General features: G+C 35.3%; 1 protein-coding gene across 4 annotated transcripts in view; it reads right to left on the bottom strand.

Annotated features, from left to right (window-relative positions):
- Window positions 1-211: 211 nt before the first annotated feature.
- The window catches only part of VPS54 (VPS54 subunit of GARP complex), a 97,495-nt gene continuing 82,002 nt past the window's right edge, over window positions 212-15,704 (bottom strand). For all 4 annotated transcript variants that reach the window (XM_059405973.1, XM_059405976.1, XM_059405974.1 and 1 more), the window contains 3 exons: window positions 7,423-7,530; window positions 5,239-5,333; window positions 212-1,624 (listed from right to left, as the gene is read on the bottom strand). In XM_059405973.1, the coding sequence (XP_059261956.1) occupies window positions 1,519-1,624; window positions 5,239-5,333; window positions 7,423-7,530 (309 nt within the window). In that variant the 3' untranslated portion in view covers window positions 212-1,518. The remainder of the gene's footprint in view (window positions 1,625-5,238; window positions 5,334-7,422; window positions 7,531-15,704) is intronic.

The following is a 15,704-nucleotide window of genomic DNA, read 5'->3' as shown; positions in this document are numbered from 1 at the left end:
CTTTATAAAAAGTTCCCTTTCCCCAAAGCATTCTTGGTGTGACTGAAAATATTCACGAATAACCTTTCAAATCAGTTCTGCTGATAGTTTAATTTGTGGCTTTTCTCTAAAGATGAATTACATTTTCTAATTTTTCCATACTTGTTTTTGAGTAGGCTGCTTGTAATTTAAAGTTTCCTGTATACTATTAAAAAAAAGTTGCCTTATAAAGTCTGGTAATTTTTTACAGCTTTATTTTAGACAGTTTAAGAACCAATGACATACCTTAGTAATGATAAAGAAAACAGGCTTTCCTTTTAAGAAATGGAAGAGCACAAAATAAGACTATTTCATTGTACATAATCACCACAAGGTTAGGCACTCTGACAGGGTTTAGGCAAGATCCTGGTATGAGGTGAGGCACAGGCACTTTCATTTGTAGAGTGCTGCTGATTCTATTTTTGAAGGTAGGTATTATAAAATCTTTAAATAACTTACTCGTCACCTTATATTTCTGACCCCAACACAGCAGCCTATATTTTAAAAGTTCTGTTTTCTTCCTGGTCTTTGTTCATATACACGTCAAAAGTAACTTTTTTAAAAACAAGAACCCAAGGGGGCCATATTTCATATGTTATCTAAATGTTAAAATGAGAACTCATAAATAGGCAGAATATATGAAAATGTATTCTTACCATTTGCTAGAAATAAAAAGGAAAAAAAAGCCCCACAAACCAACCCTTCATAGATACTTTTATAAAAATACAGCTATTAAACTGCAGCCTTTCATATACCACTTCTGAAAAGTATTTAAATTAGTAGTTGCATAAATAAATGCCAGTATCTTATTCTTTAATTATTACTGTGATCAAACTTTCAAGTATTTAGACTACTCTGGAAGGCTTTACTCAGTTGACATACAGTGGTGGTAGAAAGATTAAATATGCGACACCCAAGGCCTGAAACTTGACATTGGTCACTAAAACAAAAATTGAATTTCTAAATCCAAGCAATCAAAAGATGTTTATTTTTTATAGAAAGATCTGTAAAAAAATAATTTTTCAAACAGCTTTACTTTCATAGAGAAAACTTTCTACAGAGGTTGACTAAGATTTTAATATTTTAAATTGTACCATCATTAAATAAGGTGGGACACCATATGAATTTCATTGCACTGGAAGAAATGCAAAGCATTTTTTAATATAAAGTATACAGAGCATTCTAGTCAACTACAGCTGTGTTACAGCTATGTGTTCTTTTGGATTTGGTCCAAAGAAACCTGAGTCTGTTTCCAGAGAGAATGAAAAATGTTATAGACACCTGATCAGTTACTCCTCACTGAAGGAAGCCTAAAAATGGCATTCCTTGTAGATCCCACTGAATCCCAGTTTCCCAACACTGATACTCTCCTTTTCCCCTTCCCCTATTCCAGTTCACTTTGGGTTCGAGGTTCAGTTCTTGAATCACAGGCATCCACATTTTCTTCATAAATATACACATCCCATGGTCAGATGAGCTACCCAGTTTTCCAGTATGTCATCACCTCTTCTGTTCCCAGATCTCGGACATATTTAGGTCCAAATCTTTAAGACCTTTTAAGGCTTGAAGATTTCCAGTGTAAAAAGCTACATCTGCTGTGACCAACCTAGACATTGGAGAGAAAACTATTTTTAATCTCACTTTCTACTGCATAATTAAAGAAGCAATGTTCATAGAGTCAGTCTTATTCTAACTGCCGAGACTATTATTTAAAATTCAGATTTCCTAGGGACCAAATGTCAGTATGTTTCTTAGCAGGATTTCTGCTATCAGATAGTTAGAGTGCTCTCTTTCAACAATGAATATCTTGAAAAAGAATAAACTAGTGCAGGCTGGACTGGGTTTCATAATTCTGCCTAATAAAATAGATTTATCTTAAAACAATATGAAATAAAATAGAACAATAATACATTAAGATGTTTCTTTGGTAAGTTGTCACTACAGTATACAGTTGACTCTTGAACATCAGGGTTTGAACTGCACAGGTCTATTTACAGATATTTTTTGACATGGTACAGCATGAAATGTACTATTATGATTTTCAAAACCTTTTCCCAGCTTTACTACAACAACACAGTATATAACATACAAAATATGTTCATCAACTCTTGTTGTTAATGATAAGGCTTCCAGTCAACAGTGGGTATTATTAGTTAGGTTTCTGCAAAGTCAAAAATTACATGTGGATTTTCTACTGCAAGGGGAGTGGGTGCCCTCAACCTCTGCATTGTTCAAGGATCAACTGTACATGTATATGACTAAAGAAATCAAGTGAAAGAAAGATAAGGTTTCCAGAGTGACATCCAAAGGAGTTAAATGAAAGCTGAGATTCATGTATATGTTATTACTAGATACAAAACCTGATACATCCAGCAACACTAGATGAAAAAACAAAGTCTTACACTTTTGAGTACTGAGCTGTCACATTAATGTCCATACTTGAAAGGACATTCCAGGAAACAACACTCGGATAAATAAATACTAAAGCTCCATGCATATAAAATAGGGACTGGCCCATCGAGGAATAAATAGACCCTGATTTAGTAGTTTGTAAAAGAGAAGAGGAAAGCCAGCTTCAGTATTTTAATGAACACATAAGTTCTGGATTGCTAGAGTACATGGGACAAAGGTATTAGAAGCACCCTCAATGTTTGTACTACAGTCCAATTTATAAAATGCTTTTAGACTTATGTACTTAATGTTTTACCTCTTATCACATGGCAGAATTTAATGAGGATCATATTTTTCATTTAAAACATCTAATTCAGGTATTTTTAAAAGATTCAAAATTATACTTGTGATAGATAGTATGGTCAATTAAGTACACTAAAACTGATAGCAACAGCTCAAAAAAGAACAAAACCTTTCTAAGGCAAGGTTCTCACACTAAAAACTAAGCATAAAATTAGCATTTAATTCTCCACTTAAAAATATTTCCTGAGTTTTATCAAAGTTGAAAATTGTTTAACATAAAAGATATTTACAACATGTATAACTAACAAAGGATTAGTTTGATTAGGGCATAAGCAAAACTAAAATCCACACAAGAAAAATAATACCCAAGAGAAAAATGGGCAGAGAAAATGAACAGGAAAAGTCAGATAAGAACACTAATAAATGACAAATATATGAAAAGATGACAAACATTAGGAAATGCAAATCAAAACAAGATACCACTGGCAACCATTTAAAAATCTAACAGCAAATGTTTGGAAGCATTGTACAACCACTCTGGAGAATATTCTCACAATACCTAGTAGAGTGAGAATGTACATATGCTCTGACCAACTTGTATATATACCCCCCCAAAATGGTCACACTATTAGATATGTATATAGATCTTCACTGTGGCATAGCTGTAATGGAAAAAAGTAATGACCTAGGAATCTATCATTTGGAGAAATGACTATATTAAATATGGTTGTTTCATGTGGGAGAATAAAAAGCAGTAAAAAAAAAATAGACAATTCCTATATATCAAACCAGTTACAATGCTGAGTAGAAAAAAGTAAGCAGTGTATATACAATATACCATATAAGTAAATTAAGTTTATAAAACAGTACTACCTACTTTTTTAAGATACAGAGATAATGTGAAGGACTGAAAGAATGCAGACCAAATTTATTAAAAATATTGATTATGAGTTGGGGCAAAGAGAATGTGACTGGAGATGGGGTCAAGGGACACTTCAGTTTATCTGGAATGTTGGTTTTTGGTTTTTTTGTTGTTGTATTTTTTTAAGATTTTATTTATTTAAGAGAGCATGAGCAGGGGAAAGCCATCCCAAGAACAAAAATTTCTTTTAAGCAGGTAGTTTGCTATGTCTTTGGCTAGAGTCTAGAGATTAATTTTCAGAGAATTCCATAATTCAAGGGATTACTCAGAGGCATGAACTGACTTACACAGAATTAGTGTCTTTAAAAGTATGTGACAGTGAAATCACTAAGGTGGTTCAACCCCCAAATAGCTATATTAACAAAGAAAATAATACGTAATGAGTTAGCCTGGATGCTTCGGAACTTTTGGTCAGAAAAACCAACCAACCCAGATTTAGCTATGGGACTAAAAGAAAACGTTATATATGAGAGGAGTGGGGCTTAAAAATATTAGTTTTTAAAAAAGAGTTTCTGAGAGATATCTGGTGTTCATAAACTGTCCTTAAACTTCTCTGTGGCTCTGAAATTTTTGAAAATAACAATTCTAAAAAAAAAGAGAGAAAAACAAGATAATAATCGAGAGAATCAGATTTTTGCATCAAAAAGTTCAGCGTGGCCAACAGATTCAGCAGTCTGAAGCTTCCAAATATTTCTTGCAAAATCAATTCAGTGTACTTGTTTTATTGTAGAGGACCAATTTCTGACTCCAAAATACTTTTTTTCATTTGTTCCTATAAGTATGAAGTTTAAGCCTGAAACTTAACAGGGAATAAAATATCTTATTCCTCAAAAATCCATGGAACAGCTACCACTAAGGAAATCCTATTAAGGTGTAGCTTCATGATTAGTGCTTTTGCATTTTGTATAATCTTTTTCCCATATCTTTATCTATGTTGCTCCTCACAAAAATCTTGTTATGGTACTTTTTACCATTATCTCTATTTTCAAATTTAAGAAAATAAAAGCGCAAAGTGTGTAAGCGATTTACCTAAAGTAACACAGCTAGTAAGCAGTGGAACTTAACCCAAGTTTTCTGATTCTAAATTTTGTTTTCTCTTACATAATTAAATTATCTCACCAATAATACATATATTTTGTTCAACAGCTTACAATAAAATGGACATGTACACTTATACTTTATTTTTTGTGACCCTTTGGAAGACTTTAAAGCAAATTTTATCTTTCTCATTTTATGAATAAGGCAGAAGTTACTTAACTTCTAGTGGACCTTTTAGTGGTCACACAACTACAAAGTAGGACTTTGAGTCCTGTCCACATAGGGAGAGACTACTGGGTAACATAAGGAGGTGCTGACCCACAGTGCCTCAAAACAGACATTTTAAGTAATGGACCATTTATAAAACACTTTAATGTAGAAAGGCAGATAGGCAGATACAGATATCCTCTCCACAGAGAAAAAAGGCAAAAAGTTGCTGACTTTACCATTGTGGGGGTCCGACATAGTGGAAAAGGATATACGGTAGAAAAGGACAGCATAATGAATAAAAACCAATCAAGCAATCCAGCACAGGAGCACCCAGTAAAAATATTTTGAAAACATACCCATTTTGAGGTCCTCCATCATTTATCACATTTAAATGAGATAACTGCTTTTTCAAGTGGAGTTTATAACTTGCATTAATTCTTAAAAATAACATCTGGAGAAGAAAAAAAATGGTTTCTTAACGCTCTACTGAAATAGAAGACATAAGCATCTGAGTTATCAGTATCAAATCAGTATTATTTGAAGAAAAATTTTTAAAATTTTTAAAAAAATCTTTGCTTTGGCATATACTTTTAAGTATACTTTTAAGAAGCTCCTCTAAGGTATTTAGTTGCTTTTTTTTTTTTTAAAGATTTTATTTATTTATTTGACAGAGAGAGAGATCACAAGTAGGCAGAGAGAGATAGGAGGAAGCAGGATCCCCGCCGAGCAGAGAGCCCAATGCAGGGCTCGATCCCAAAACCCTGGGATCATGACCCGAGGCCTTACCCAGGCGCCCCTAGTTCCTATTTTAGTATAATTTTTCTACATTTTTGGATAAAAGCTTGTTTTCCCCTTAATGATATGTTTTATCACTGCCTTTCTGCCCCTTAGAAGTCCTCTAGGATATATGAGGGGATCAACCACGACAGGCAAAAAGAAATAGAGAATTCTGCAATATATTAAATATGAATTTGATAGGGAAAAAAAAGGCCACAATGGTAAGAGGCAAAGATACTTTCATCCTTCTAAACTGGTACAATTACTAGAAATTATTTTGTTGCCCCTGTATGCAGATATTTGATGTAATGGCTCAAAACTTATGTGGGAAATACCTGACCTGAAGCTATATATATTTAATCTTTGGAAACAATTTTTTAGAGTAACACTGATTTTCAATAGGGAAAAATATATATAATGTCATCTATGGTAGTTTTGTGGAACTACTAGTATTCAATATTGATATAAAATCTAATTCTTACCCAGCTCTGACAAGAGTTCCCTTTAAATGATGATGTAGATAAAAACACATGGACTACCTGTATGCCCAGCTCCCTGACCTGGCCATAATTAGAACTCGGATGACAAATCCACAAGGTCAGAATGTCAGAGGTGTGAGATCTTACACTTGCAATGAGAAGAATGGCTTGACTAGGAAGTAATGAGAAAGAAAAAAGAGACCCAGTGGGAGCTCCATATATTATAGCTCCTTCTCAATTCTTAGTGAGCCTCAAATGAGTTGGATGATATTTCATCATGAGTTTGGAATGATTAATGAAAACCTAGGGAAACATGAAGAAAAACAGTAAGAGCTACTGTAGGATGGAAGTCTGAGGTGGTATGGGAAAGGAAAGCAGTAGGAGATAGAATAGGCAAAAGATACTAAGAAAGCTACCTTTTGCTCCCAAATACCACTCCCATGTACCTAATTAATTTGAGGCAAACTCAAGAAACAAACTTGTCTAAATACCAAAAATCCCTGGGAAAACTCATCAACCGTACAACTAGGCTTGTATTCTAACACTATCATTCTCCAACTAGGCCTGAATGAGATAACCTGGTATAGAGGGAACAAGCTAAGGTGGGCAAAGAAGATTGGAAAAAAAAGAATCTTTAAAGTACCAGGAAAGGGGAACCAAGCAAGTTGGGGGTTGAGGTAGGAGGGTTGGTGAACAGTGAAGAGAACTCTGATAACACTCATGTAGGGGAAGACAATCAGGACAAAGGGTGGATACTTCATAGGTAAGAAGTGCCAAAGACTACCCATTTTGCTATTTTTCTGGTTATGCCTACTACTGATCACTTACACTGATGTAACAAATATTAATGAAGTATATTGACTGAGTTACTTTATGTGTCATCTCATTAATTCCATCACTAATTCTTCTACTATCCCATTTGGATTATAATAACAGCAACATATTTTACAGTTGAAAAATGCTAACTCTGATTTTCAAACTGATAATGTACTGAACAATCTAAGTAGAATCCAGCATTTCTGATACTCAATGGCCAAATGAAAAATCTGCTTTTTATAACTGCTGACACAGAGCAGAGCAGTTACTGCTCTGGCCTGTTGGAGCTAGGGGCACTTTGAAATCAAGAAATTTTTACCTATGTTCCACAGGTCAATGTAACAGCTGAAAAACATAATCATATTGGAGTAAGAACTAGGCTTAACTGTACCAAAAGTATGTAAAAACATTCCAATTCTGCATGCATATGTTATATATAAAAAAGTAGTGTTAGGAATTACTACTCACTTGTGTTTGTTCTTCTGGAAGAAGATCAAATATAGCTTCATGCATTTTTGCCATTTGCTTACAAATATTCCTGAAACAGGCAGAAGGAACGGGAGCTTTCACCTCGTACTGGCAGGGGAAAATAGTGAGAATTATATTCATGTCCTCTGGATTGTTTATTGTCCCCACTATTCCCTCAGACATATGTTTCAGCCCTTACATGCCTAACTCTAATAGAGTTGAAGCTTACACTTCAACTATGATCTATGCCACTCATGCAAATCTCAAGAACTTTTCATTAAATATCCTAATCTACTTTGATGAATCCAGCAAAATTAGTGGCTAAAGAACACAGGCTGCTTCTCTTAAGACAGACTTTGTTTGGGTACAAATCCCAGCCCTTCAGAGTCTTAGCTATGTGATACTGGGCAAGTTACTTCATTTCTCTAGATTTCAAAGGCCTTGCTGTAAGGACTTAAAAGAACACAAAACAATGCTTGATACAAAGTAAGTACACAAAAAATGTTAGCTACCAGTCTGGCTCGATATACAATGATGAATCTTTCAAGTAGGCCCTCCATATTAACATTATTTTTTAAGCATGATTTTCAGAGTGTGTCAACATGATCATATCAAGTCAACAGGAGTCTGGTAGAATTAAAATTTTCCTTTTCTTTTGTAGGTAGGCCAATTAGTAATCACATTTATCTTAACTATGGTAGAGGAAGCCTTTTTTCAGAATGACCTATACTGAAAATTTAAACTTAGGTAAATTCATTTTTACTATCCTTACATTTGGGATAATATACTAGTATCATTCAGATAACCATCTTTGGCCCATATTTTACAATTCACAACTTAACTTATAAACTATTTTTATTTATAAGACAAATCTGGGCTATATAATTTAATGTACTAATCTTATATAGTTTTTTAAAAGGATGAATTCCAATATACTGCTCTTAGCAGGACCATGCAGAAGTCATCATGTGACTGGGCCCAAAATAAGCAAACTTGTGACCATATAGATTTTACCTTTCTCCAGCCTAGAAATACATAAAACATCCTTATCTTTTTTGTTAACAACAGCTTTAAGATATGATTCACATAGCATAAAAAGTTCATCTGTTTAAAGTATTCAGTTAGCTAGTTTTTAATAAACTCAGAGTTATACAACCATCATCGTTAATTTCTGAACATTTTCATCACCTCAAAAGAAACCCATAACCATTAGCAGTCACTCCACCTGACCCCTCCCCTCAGCTCCTGGCAACCACTAATATCCATAAATGTAATCACACAATGTATGGCTTTTTGTGACTGGCTTCTTTCACTTAGCATAATGCTTTCAAGATTCATCCACATTGTTAACATGCATCGAAACTTCATCCTTTTTAGGGTTGCATGACATTCTACTGTACGAATATACCGTAATTTGTCCAATCATTAACTGATGAACATTTGGGCTCTTTCCACTTTTTGGCTATTATGAATAATAATGCCGTGAACACTCGTTTTTATGTGGGCAAGTTGTTTTCAATTCTTTTGGGTGTATACCCAGAAGTGGAATTACTGGGTCATATGGTTAACTTTAATCTTTTGACAAAATACAAAAGTTTTTTCCAAAGTAGCTATATTGTTTTACAGTCCTACTCAGCAGTATATGAGGGATCCAATTTCTCCATATCCTCAACCAACACTAGTTATTGTCTGCCTTTTTAATTTAGGCATCTTAGTGGGTATGAAGTAGTTATCTCATTATGATAACATCCCTATATTTTAAATACCACTTGTACTGGGATGAATAGTATCCCCCCAAAATTCATGTTCACTTAGAATCTTAAAAGGTCATACCAGAAGAGAGCGGGACCTAAATCCAAGGACTGGTGTCTTTATAAAAGAAAAGAGAAGGAAATTCAGACATAGACGCAGAGAAGGAAAATGACCACGTGAAGACAGAGGCAGAAATCGGAATGACACATTAACAAGCCAAAGAATGCCAGCAACTGACAAGCACCAGAAGTGAGGAAGAGGCAGGAAATACTCTTTGCTAGAGCCTTTAGAGGAAGCATGGTTAACAACACTTTGATTCAGGACTTCTGCCTCCAGAATTATGAGAGAATACATTTCTGTGGTTTTAAAGCCACTCAGTCTTTGGTAATTTGTTATGGCAGCTCTAGGTAACTAGTACAGCCTCAAAACCTTCCTCCACCCCTGCCTGCCCTAAAGATACTATTCTTTCCATTTTACCTTCACCATCATTTCTTCAGGCACCGAAACTTGATACTGTACTTTTTAATTCTCAACCCTTAAAATCTGGTTCTAGCCACTACCCAAACCACCTGCCTCCACTATTAACAATTTTCTGAAATTTCTGCAAAAATCACTAAAGCATCCTAACTTCCAAATTTAGTGACTTTCCTAGTTCTCCTTCCTCATTGCTCTGTCCTTGGTCCTCAGATAATGTAGTGTTTTCCTGAGTTTCCTCCCTTCCTGACTTTCCTCTCTTCTGTATCCTGTCTCCTAAGTGCAAAAGCTTCTTTAATCTTAACTCCCCTTTATCCCCTTTCTCTCTTATCAATCTCAATCTAACAACTTCTAATGTATCTTTAGTCTTGAAACACTTCATTAAATTTCAGTCACCCATCTCCTCAATGTTCCACACCATAAATGAGTTTATCATGAACTTTTTCAAACATGCTCCTCCTTCCCGTTTCCATTACTACTGCTGGTTTCATAATCCTCCTGCTCACATAGACTGAAAATCTTCACCTCAGTTTTTATTCCTCCTTATCCTTGGTTCCTTGTATTGAGTTGGTGACTGAGTGCCATCAATGTACTTTCAGATTATTTTGCAAGTTAGTATTCTAGGTCAGAGTTTCTCATCCTCTAACTACCAACATTTTGGGCTATCTTATTCTTTGTTGGGAGGGCTATCCTGTGTATTGTAGAATGTTCAGTAGCATTCCTCACCTCTACTCACTAGCTACCAATATTGTTCCACTTCCCAAACTGTGACGACCAAAAATGTTCCCAACACTTCTGAATGTCCTCAGGGGAAAAAACTGTCTCAGCTAAGAAACACTGCCCGAGGTGAAATCTTCAATACTTCTTACCTGAAAAAATGTAGTCACATTTTAATGAGTCCAGATATAAGGTCAACAAACATTTAATAAAACTGCCTGGTACATAAGAAACTCTGGATACATATTTTCTTAAATGTGTGTTTATATCTGCATATATACACACTTATGTAATTATTAAGTATATAGGTATATATGTGTACATATATGTGTGTAAGTATGTACATAGGTATGTAGGTATATGAGTGTGTGTATATATGTATATGAATGTGTACGACTGAACAATGTGTCAGATGCTATGCTAGCTGGAGTGTACAAAGATGAGTCAGAGACCAAGCGCTCTGGGGAGCTGACAGCCTAAAAGCTGGCTGGTATTCCAGAAAGTGGGCTCTGCATGCTCCAAAAATATGGGTGAAGACATTTAGGCAACAGCAGAGATGGCTTCCCGAGCAGTACACCTGGACTGCTGAGTCTTCAAATGAAAAAAATTAAGTGAAAGTATTCCAAACAGATGACATGCTGTATCACCTCAAATCCATTCTATGTACTGTCTGATAAATACTACTAAAGTACAATTCTAATCCTATGATTTGTTATTTTAAAAACTTTTGGGTTCTACTTCTGTTTAAAATTTAGAAAGCTGTAAAAGAATATTCTACTACCCTCACCACAAGAAAAAACTGTAATAACTTACAAAATCAGAACTTTTCTTGAACCCATCGGACAACAGAGGTCCCAGGAAACAAAGGAACTAATTCCAAAGAGTGACAAGCCCCACTGAGGAAAGATGGGACACAGGAACTGTCTCACTTTGCCAGAGCACAGGAAGAAGAGATGACCACCACAGAAACAAATAGAAATAAAACAACATTTTAACAAATTCCCAAGGGCCAATTATGGACTACTATATATTTATAATAAATGAGAACACTGGCCACACGGAAAGTATGCACTCACTCACAAGTTCTCCTCCATGGGTATCCAAAAGGTCCTCACAAACAATACTGGGGTCAGAACTGGAGACCACAGAATCATTCTCACAGACAAGCAGGAGGTGACTGGCCACCACTAGAGAAAAGGAACAAGAACTGCCCACTTCCGTGCACCCTCCTCTTAAAGCAAAAGTGTAAAGTCACAGAGAAAGGGCACCAATTTCTTTATTCCCAGGGTTGTGAGGAATAGAAACAAAAAAATACCTTTAAGCCCAGGATCAAAAACCAATCAACGTAGAGGTTGGCTACCACTGGAAGAGGGGTTGGAACATTGAGAAGACTTAACATCCAAGGACTTAACCTGATTTCAAGACTTTTAATAATGCTACAGCAGTTAAGACATTAAGACATGGAATTGGTCTAAAACAGACCAATGGAACAGAATAGAGAGTCCGAAAATAGACCCACAGGAAAAAAGTCAATTGATTTTCAACAAAAGTGCCAATGGAGAAAGGACAGTCTTTTCAAAAAAAGGTTCTGGAACTATCCAGAAAAAAGAACACTGACTCATATTCTGCACGATATACAAAAATCAACTAGAAATGGATAACAAATATACATATAAAGCCTGAAGTAATAAATCCTTCAGAAGAAAACACAGAATCATCTTTGTAATGTGGGTTATACAAAAATTTCTTAGGACAACAAGAAGCATGAATGATAAAAGAAAAAATGAAACTGGAACTCATCAAAATTTAAAACTGTTCTTTCTATGACACTGTTAAGAAAATGAAAAGATAAGTGACAGACTGGAAGGAAATACTTACAAAACACATATTTGATAAAGGACTTGTATCAAGAATATATAGAACTCTCTCACAACTCAATAACCCAATTTTTAAAAATTAGCCAAAAGTCTGAACATGCTACCATAGAAAAGACACAGGTGAAAACCAATACATGAAAAGATGCTCAACATATAAGTTATTATGTAAACTAAAACCACAATGAGTTATCACTCCATACAGACCTACTAGAGTACTAATTTTAAAAAACAAACAGAGAAAGTGCTGGTGAGGATGAAGAGCCCCTAGAACTCTCATATATCACAAGTAGGGGAAAAATGGTATGAATGTTTCATTCACATTCCTATACCACCATTAGCAGAGTCTAAGCAATTGGTAAAACACATGAAAAAAAATGTGGCAGTTTTTTATAAAGATATCATGAAGTTTTATACTTTTATACAACCATCAATTTAATCCAAGGTATTTACACAAAAGAAATAGAACATGTACCCACCTATAAATGCATATATGAATTTTTAAAACAGCAGATGAAAATCAGATCAGTGGTTGTCAAGGTTTTGGATGTGGGGAGAGAAGTGACAGCAAAAGCGCCTGAGAGAGTGTTTAACAGTGATGGAACTGTTCTATATCTTGATTGTGGTAGTTCTACTACCACACAGGTTAAAGTTAGTAAACTACGTATTTAGAAAGGGTAAATCTTACTGAACATAAATTATACGTCTATAAGCTGGACTTAAATCCATCAGCTTTCCACTGGTAGCAAAAACTCTTCACTGTCTTTCCAACATATCTCCCATTCCTCAGTTCAACCACCCTAAAACATTAGCTAAATAGAATAACTTACCTCTGTTATTTTAACAACAACAAAAGCATTAGCAGTCAACATTTACTGGAAACTTGCTATAGGCAGACATATGATAAAAGAAAAGCACTCCACATAAATATTATCTCATTAATCCTTACTACAACTTTATAAGGCTCTATTATTTTCCCTATTTAAAGACAGAAACTGAGGTTTAAGGAGATTAATTTGCCCAAGGTGCTTTAATGGCTTATCTGGGACAAACATGAACTTAGGTCTACCTGACTCCAAATCCCTGACACTGATCTTCCCCCTTATGATTCCTACCTACAATGCTGCCAATTCAAAACACCTCTTTACCTCAACTTTGTTTACCCTAACCATAGCGATCTTTAAAAGCAAGACTTAACATGCATGCCTCATCCATAAAGTGTTCCCAGATCTCCCTCCTCAGCTGGCAACCAGCTCTTCCAAAGCATTAAAAGCTCTAATAGCACAAAAGAGATTCCTTATTTCGGCTCTTTCCATATTCCACCTTCTGGTATAATTATTGATATACTTTTCTTATTAGATAGTTTACTATTTGAGGGACAATAGTGAAGACTTCTTCACCTTATGTATCCCAGTTACCTAACACAATTTAATTTCCTGAATGAATGAATGAAAGAATGAATACAGGAATAAATGACAGCTGGGACATTAGTTTAGCCAGTATAATTAGATGTTTATGTTTCATTCTATCCAAGCAATGGTACCATCACTTACTAGCTTTTTAGAATCAGCCTATATTACTGTGTTATCCTTCTTTCTCCAAATTAAATTTTCAGGTAAGAAAATAAAAAGCTAAAATTAAGAGGTTTAGCCCAAACCAAACACTGTCTGTTATCCTGGGATGAATTAAAAACAGAGCTAAACTCCTGGGTAACCCATAAAAGCAACTAGGGGAGGGAGTGGCAAACAGAGACTTGTTAACTGGGAGAATGTAATAGGTCAAGGTAACAGAAGTCTCAGTAGGAAAATACTAAGTTCTAAAGACTAGGCACATTCTTGACATTAAAAATAATGGGGAGGAGTATATTTAAAGTTTGTAAGACTTAAGACACATAATAACTAAATGCTGTATGTAAACTATAGAAACCCTTGTTCAAACAAGTTATTGACATTTTGGGATAACTGATAAATTTTAAATAGGAATATGCATTAGATGATATTAAGGAATTATTGTTAATTTTGTTAAGTGTGATTTGGTAGCATGAATATGTAAGAAAGTTTCAGTTTTTAGACATACATAACTGACTTATTCAGGGCTGAAATATCATATGCCTCACATTTATTACAAAATATTTTATGGGGCAACAAGGTGGCTCAGTAGGTTAGGCACCCAACTCCTGATTTTGGCTGAGGTCATGATTTAGGGTTGTGAGATCAAGCCCTGCATTCCAGCTCTGTGCACAGCAGGAAGTCTGCTTGAGATTCTCTCCTTCTGTTCTCCACCCACCCTGGTAGTGCTCTCTAAGATAAATAAATCTTAAAAAAATAAAAAAATATTTTAGCAAAAAAAGCAAAATGTGACTGTTACATAAAGGTGATAAATACATGGAAAGCTCATTAAATAATTCTTTTTCTTTACCAATAGATTAATAAATAAATAAATAAATAAATAAATAAAATCGTCACAGGAGAAACTCAAGCCACAGTCCTAATTCTTGGTAAACCAACCAACCAAACAACAACAACAAAAAAAAAAAAACCCACAGAATAAATCATGGATTTGAGTACTGGCACTTTTTTGGTTTTGCTTCATTATACTCCAGAGCTTATTACTAGTTTCACTATTTAACATTTACCTTATTTGACACTATCAGGTACTTACAACCCTCTGCCTTGTTGGATAGTAAACTTTTCTTTCTCTCTCTCTTTTTTAAAAGATTTTATTTATTTATTTGACAGAGAGATAGAGAGCATAGGTAGGCAGAGAAGCAGGCAGGAGAGGGAGAAGCAGGCTCCCTGATGCGGGATTCAATTCCAGGACCACGACCTGCGCTGAAGGCAGACGCTTAACTGACTGAGCCACTCAGGTGCCCTGGTAAACTTCTTCCTTAAAAATTAGCTCATCAATTTTCTCCAAATCTTTATTTGAATGCGATTAGTTAACATACAGTCTAATATTAGTTTCAGGTGTAGAATTTAGTGATTCATCACTTACATACGATACCTGTGGCTGATCACAAGTGCCTTCCTTAATCCCCATAAACCATTTAACTCATCCCCCGACCATCTCCCCTCCTGTAATAGATGGTAAACTCCTTTAGAGTAGTCACGGTGTATTATTTATTAACTTCTGGTAGACAGAAGAAGGCCATGTATCAAAAAGGAAAACTGGGGTAACAGTACTGCTTTTGAATTTAGTTTGTACTTGGCAACCATAAAAATAGAGAATTCCTGCGGGAGGAGTCAAGATGGCAGAGAAGTAGCAGGCTGAGATGACATCAGGTAGCAGATCAGGTAGATAGCTTATCAAACCATTCCAAACATCTACAAATCCAACAGGAGATCAAAGAGAAGAGGAGCAGCCATTCTAGAAGCAGACAGTTGACCACTTTCTAAAAGGTCCGGCCGGTGGAGAAGTGAATCCAAAGTGAAAGGAAGATAGACTGCGGGGGGGGGGGGGGGGGGG

This window comes from Mustela nigripes, chromosome 7 (genome assembly GCF_022355385.1).
Source record: "Mustela nigripes isolate SB6536 chromosome 7, MUSNIG.SB6536, whole genome shotgun sequence".
Taxonomy (NCBI): domain Eukaryota; kingdom Metazoa; phylum Chordata; class Mammalia; order Carnivora; family Mustelidae; genus Mustela; species Mustela nigripes.
Note: the sequence above shows the minus strand (reverse complement) of the source record. Positions and strands in the feature narration are given on the sequence as shown.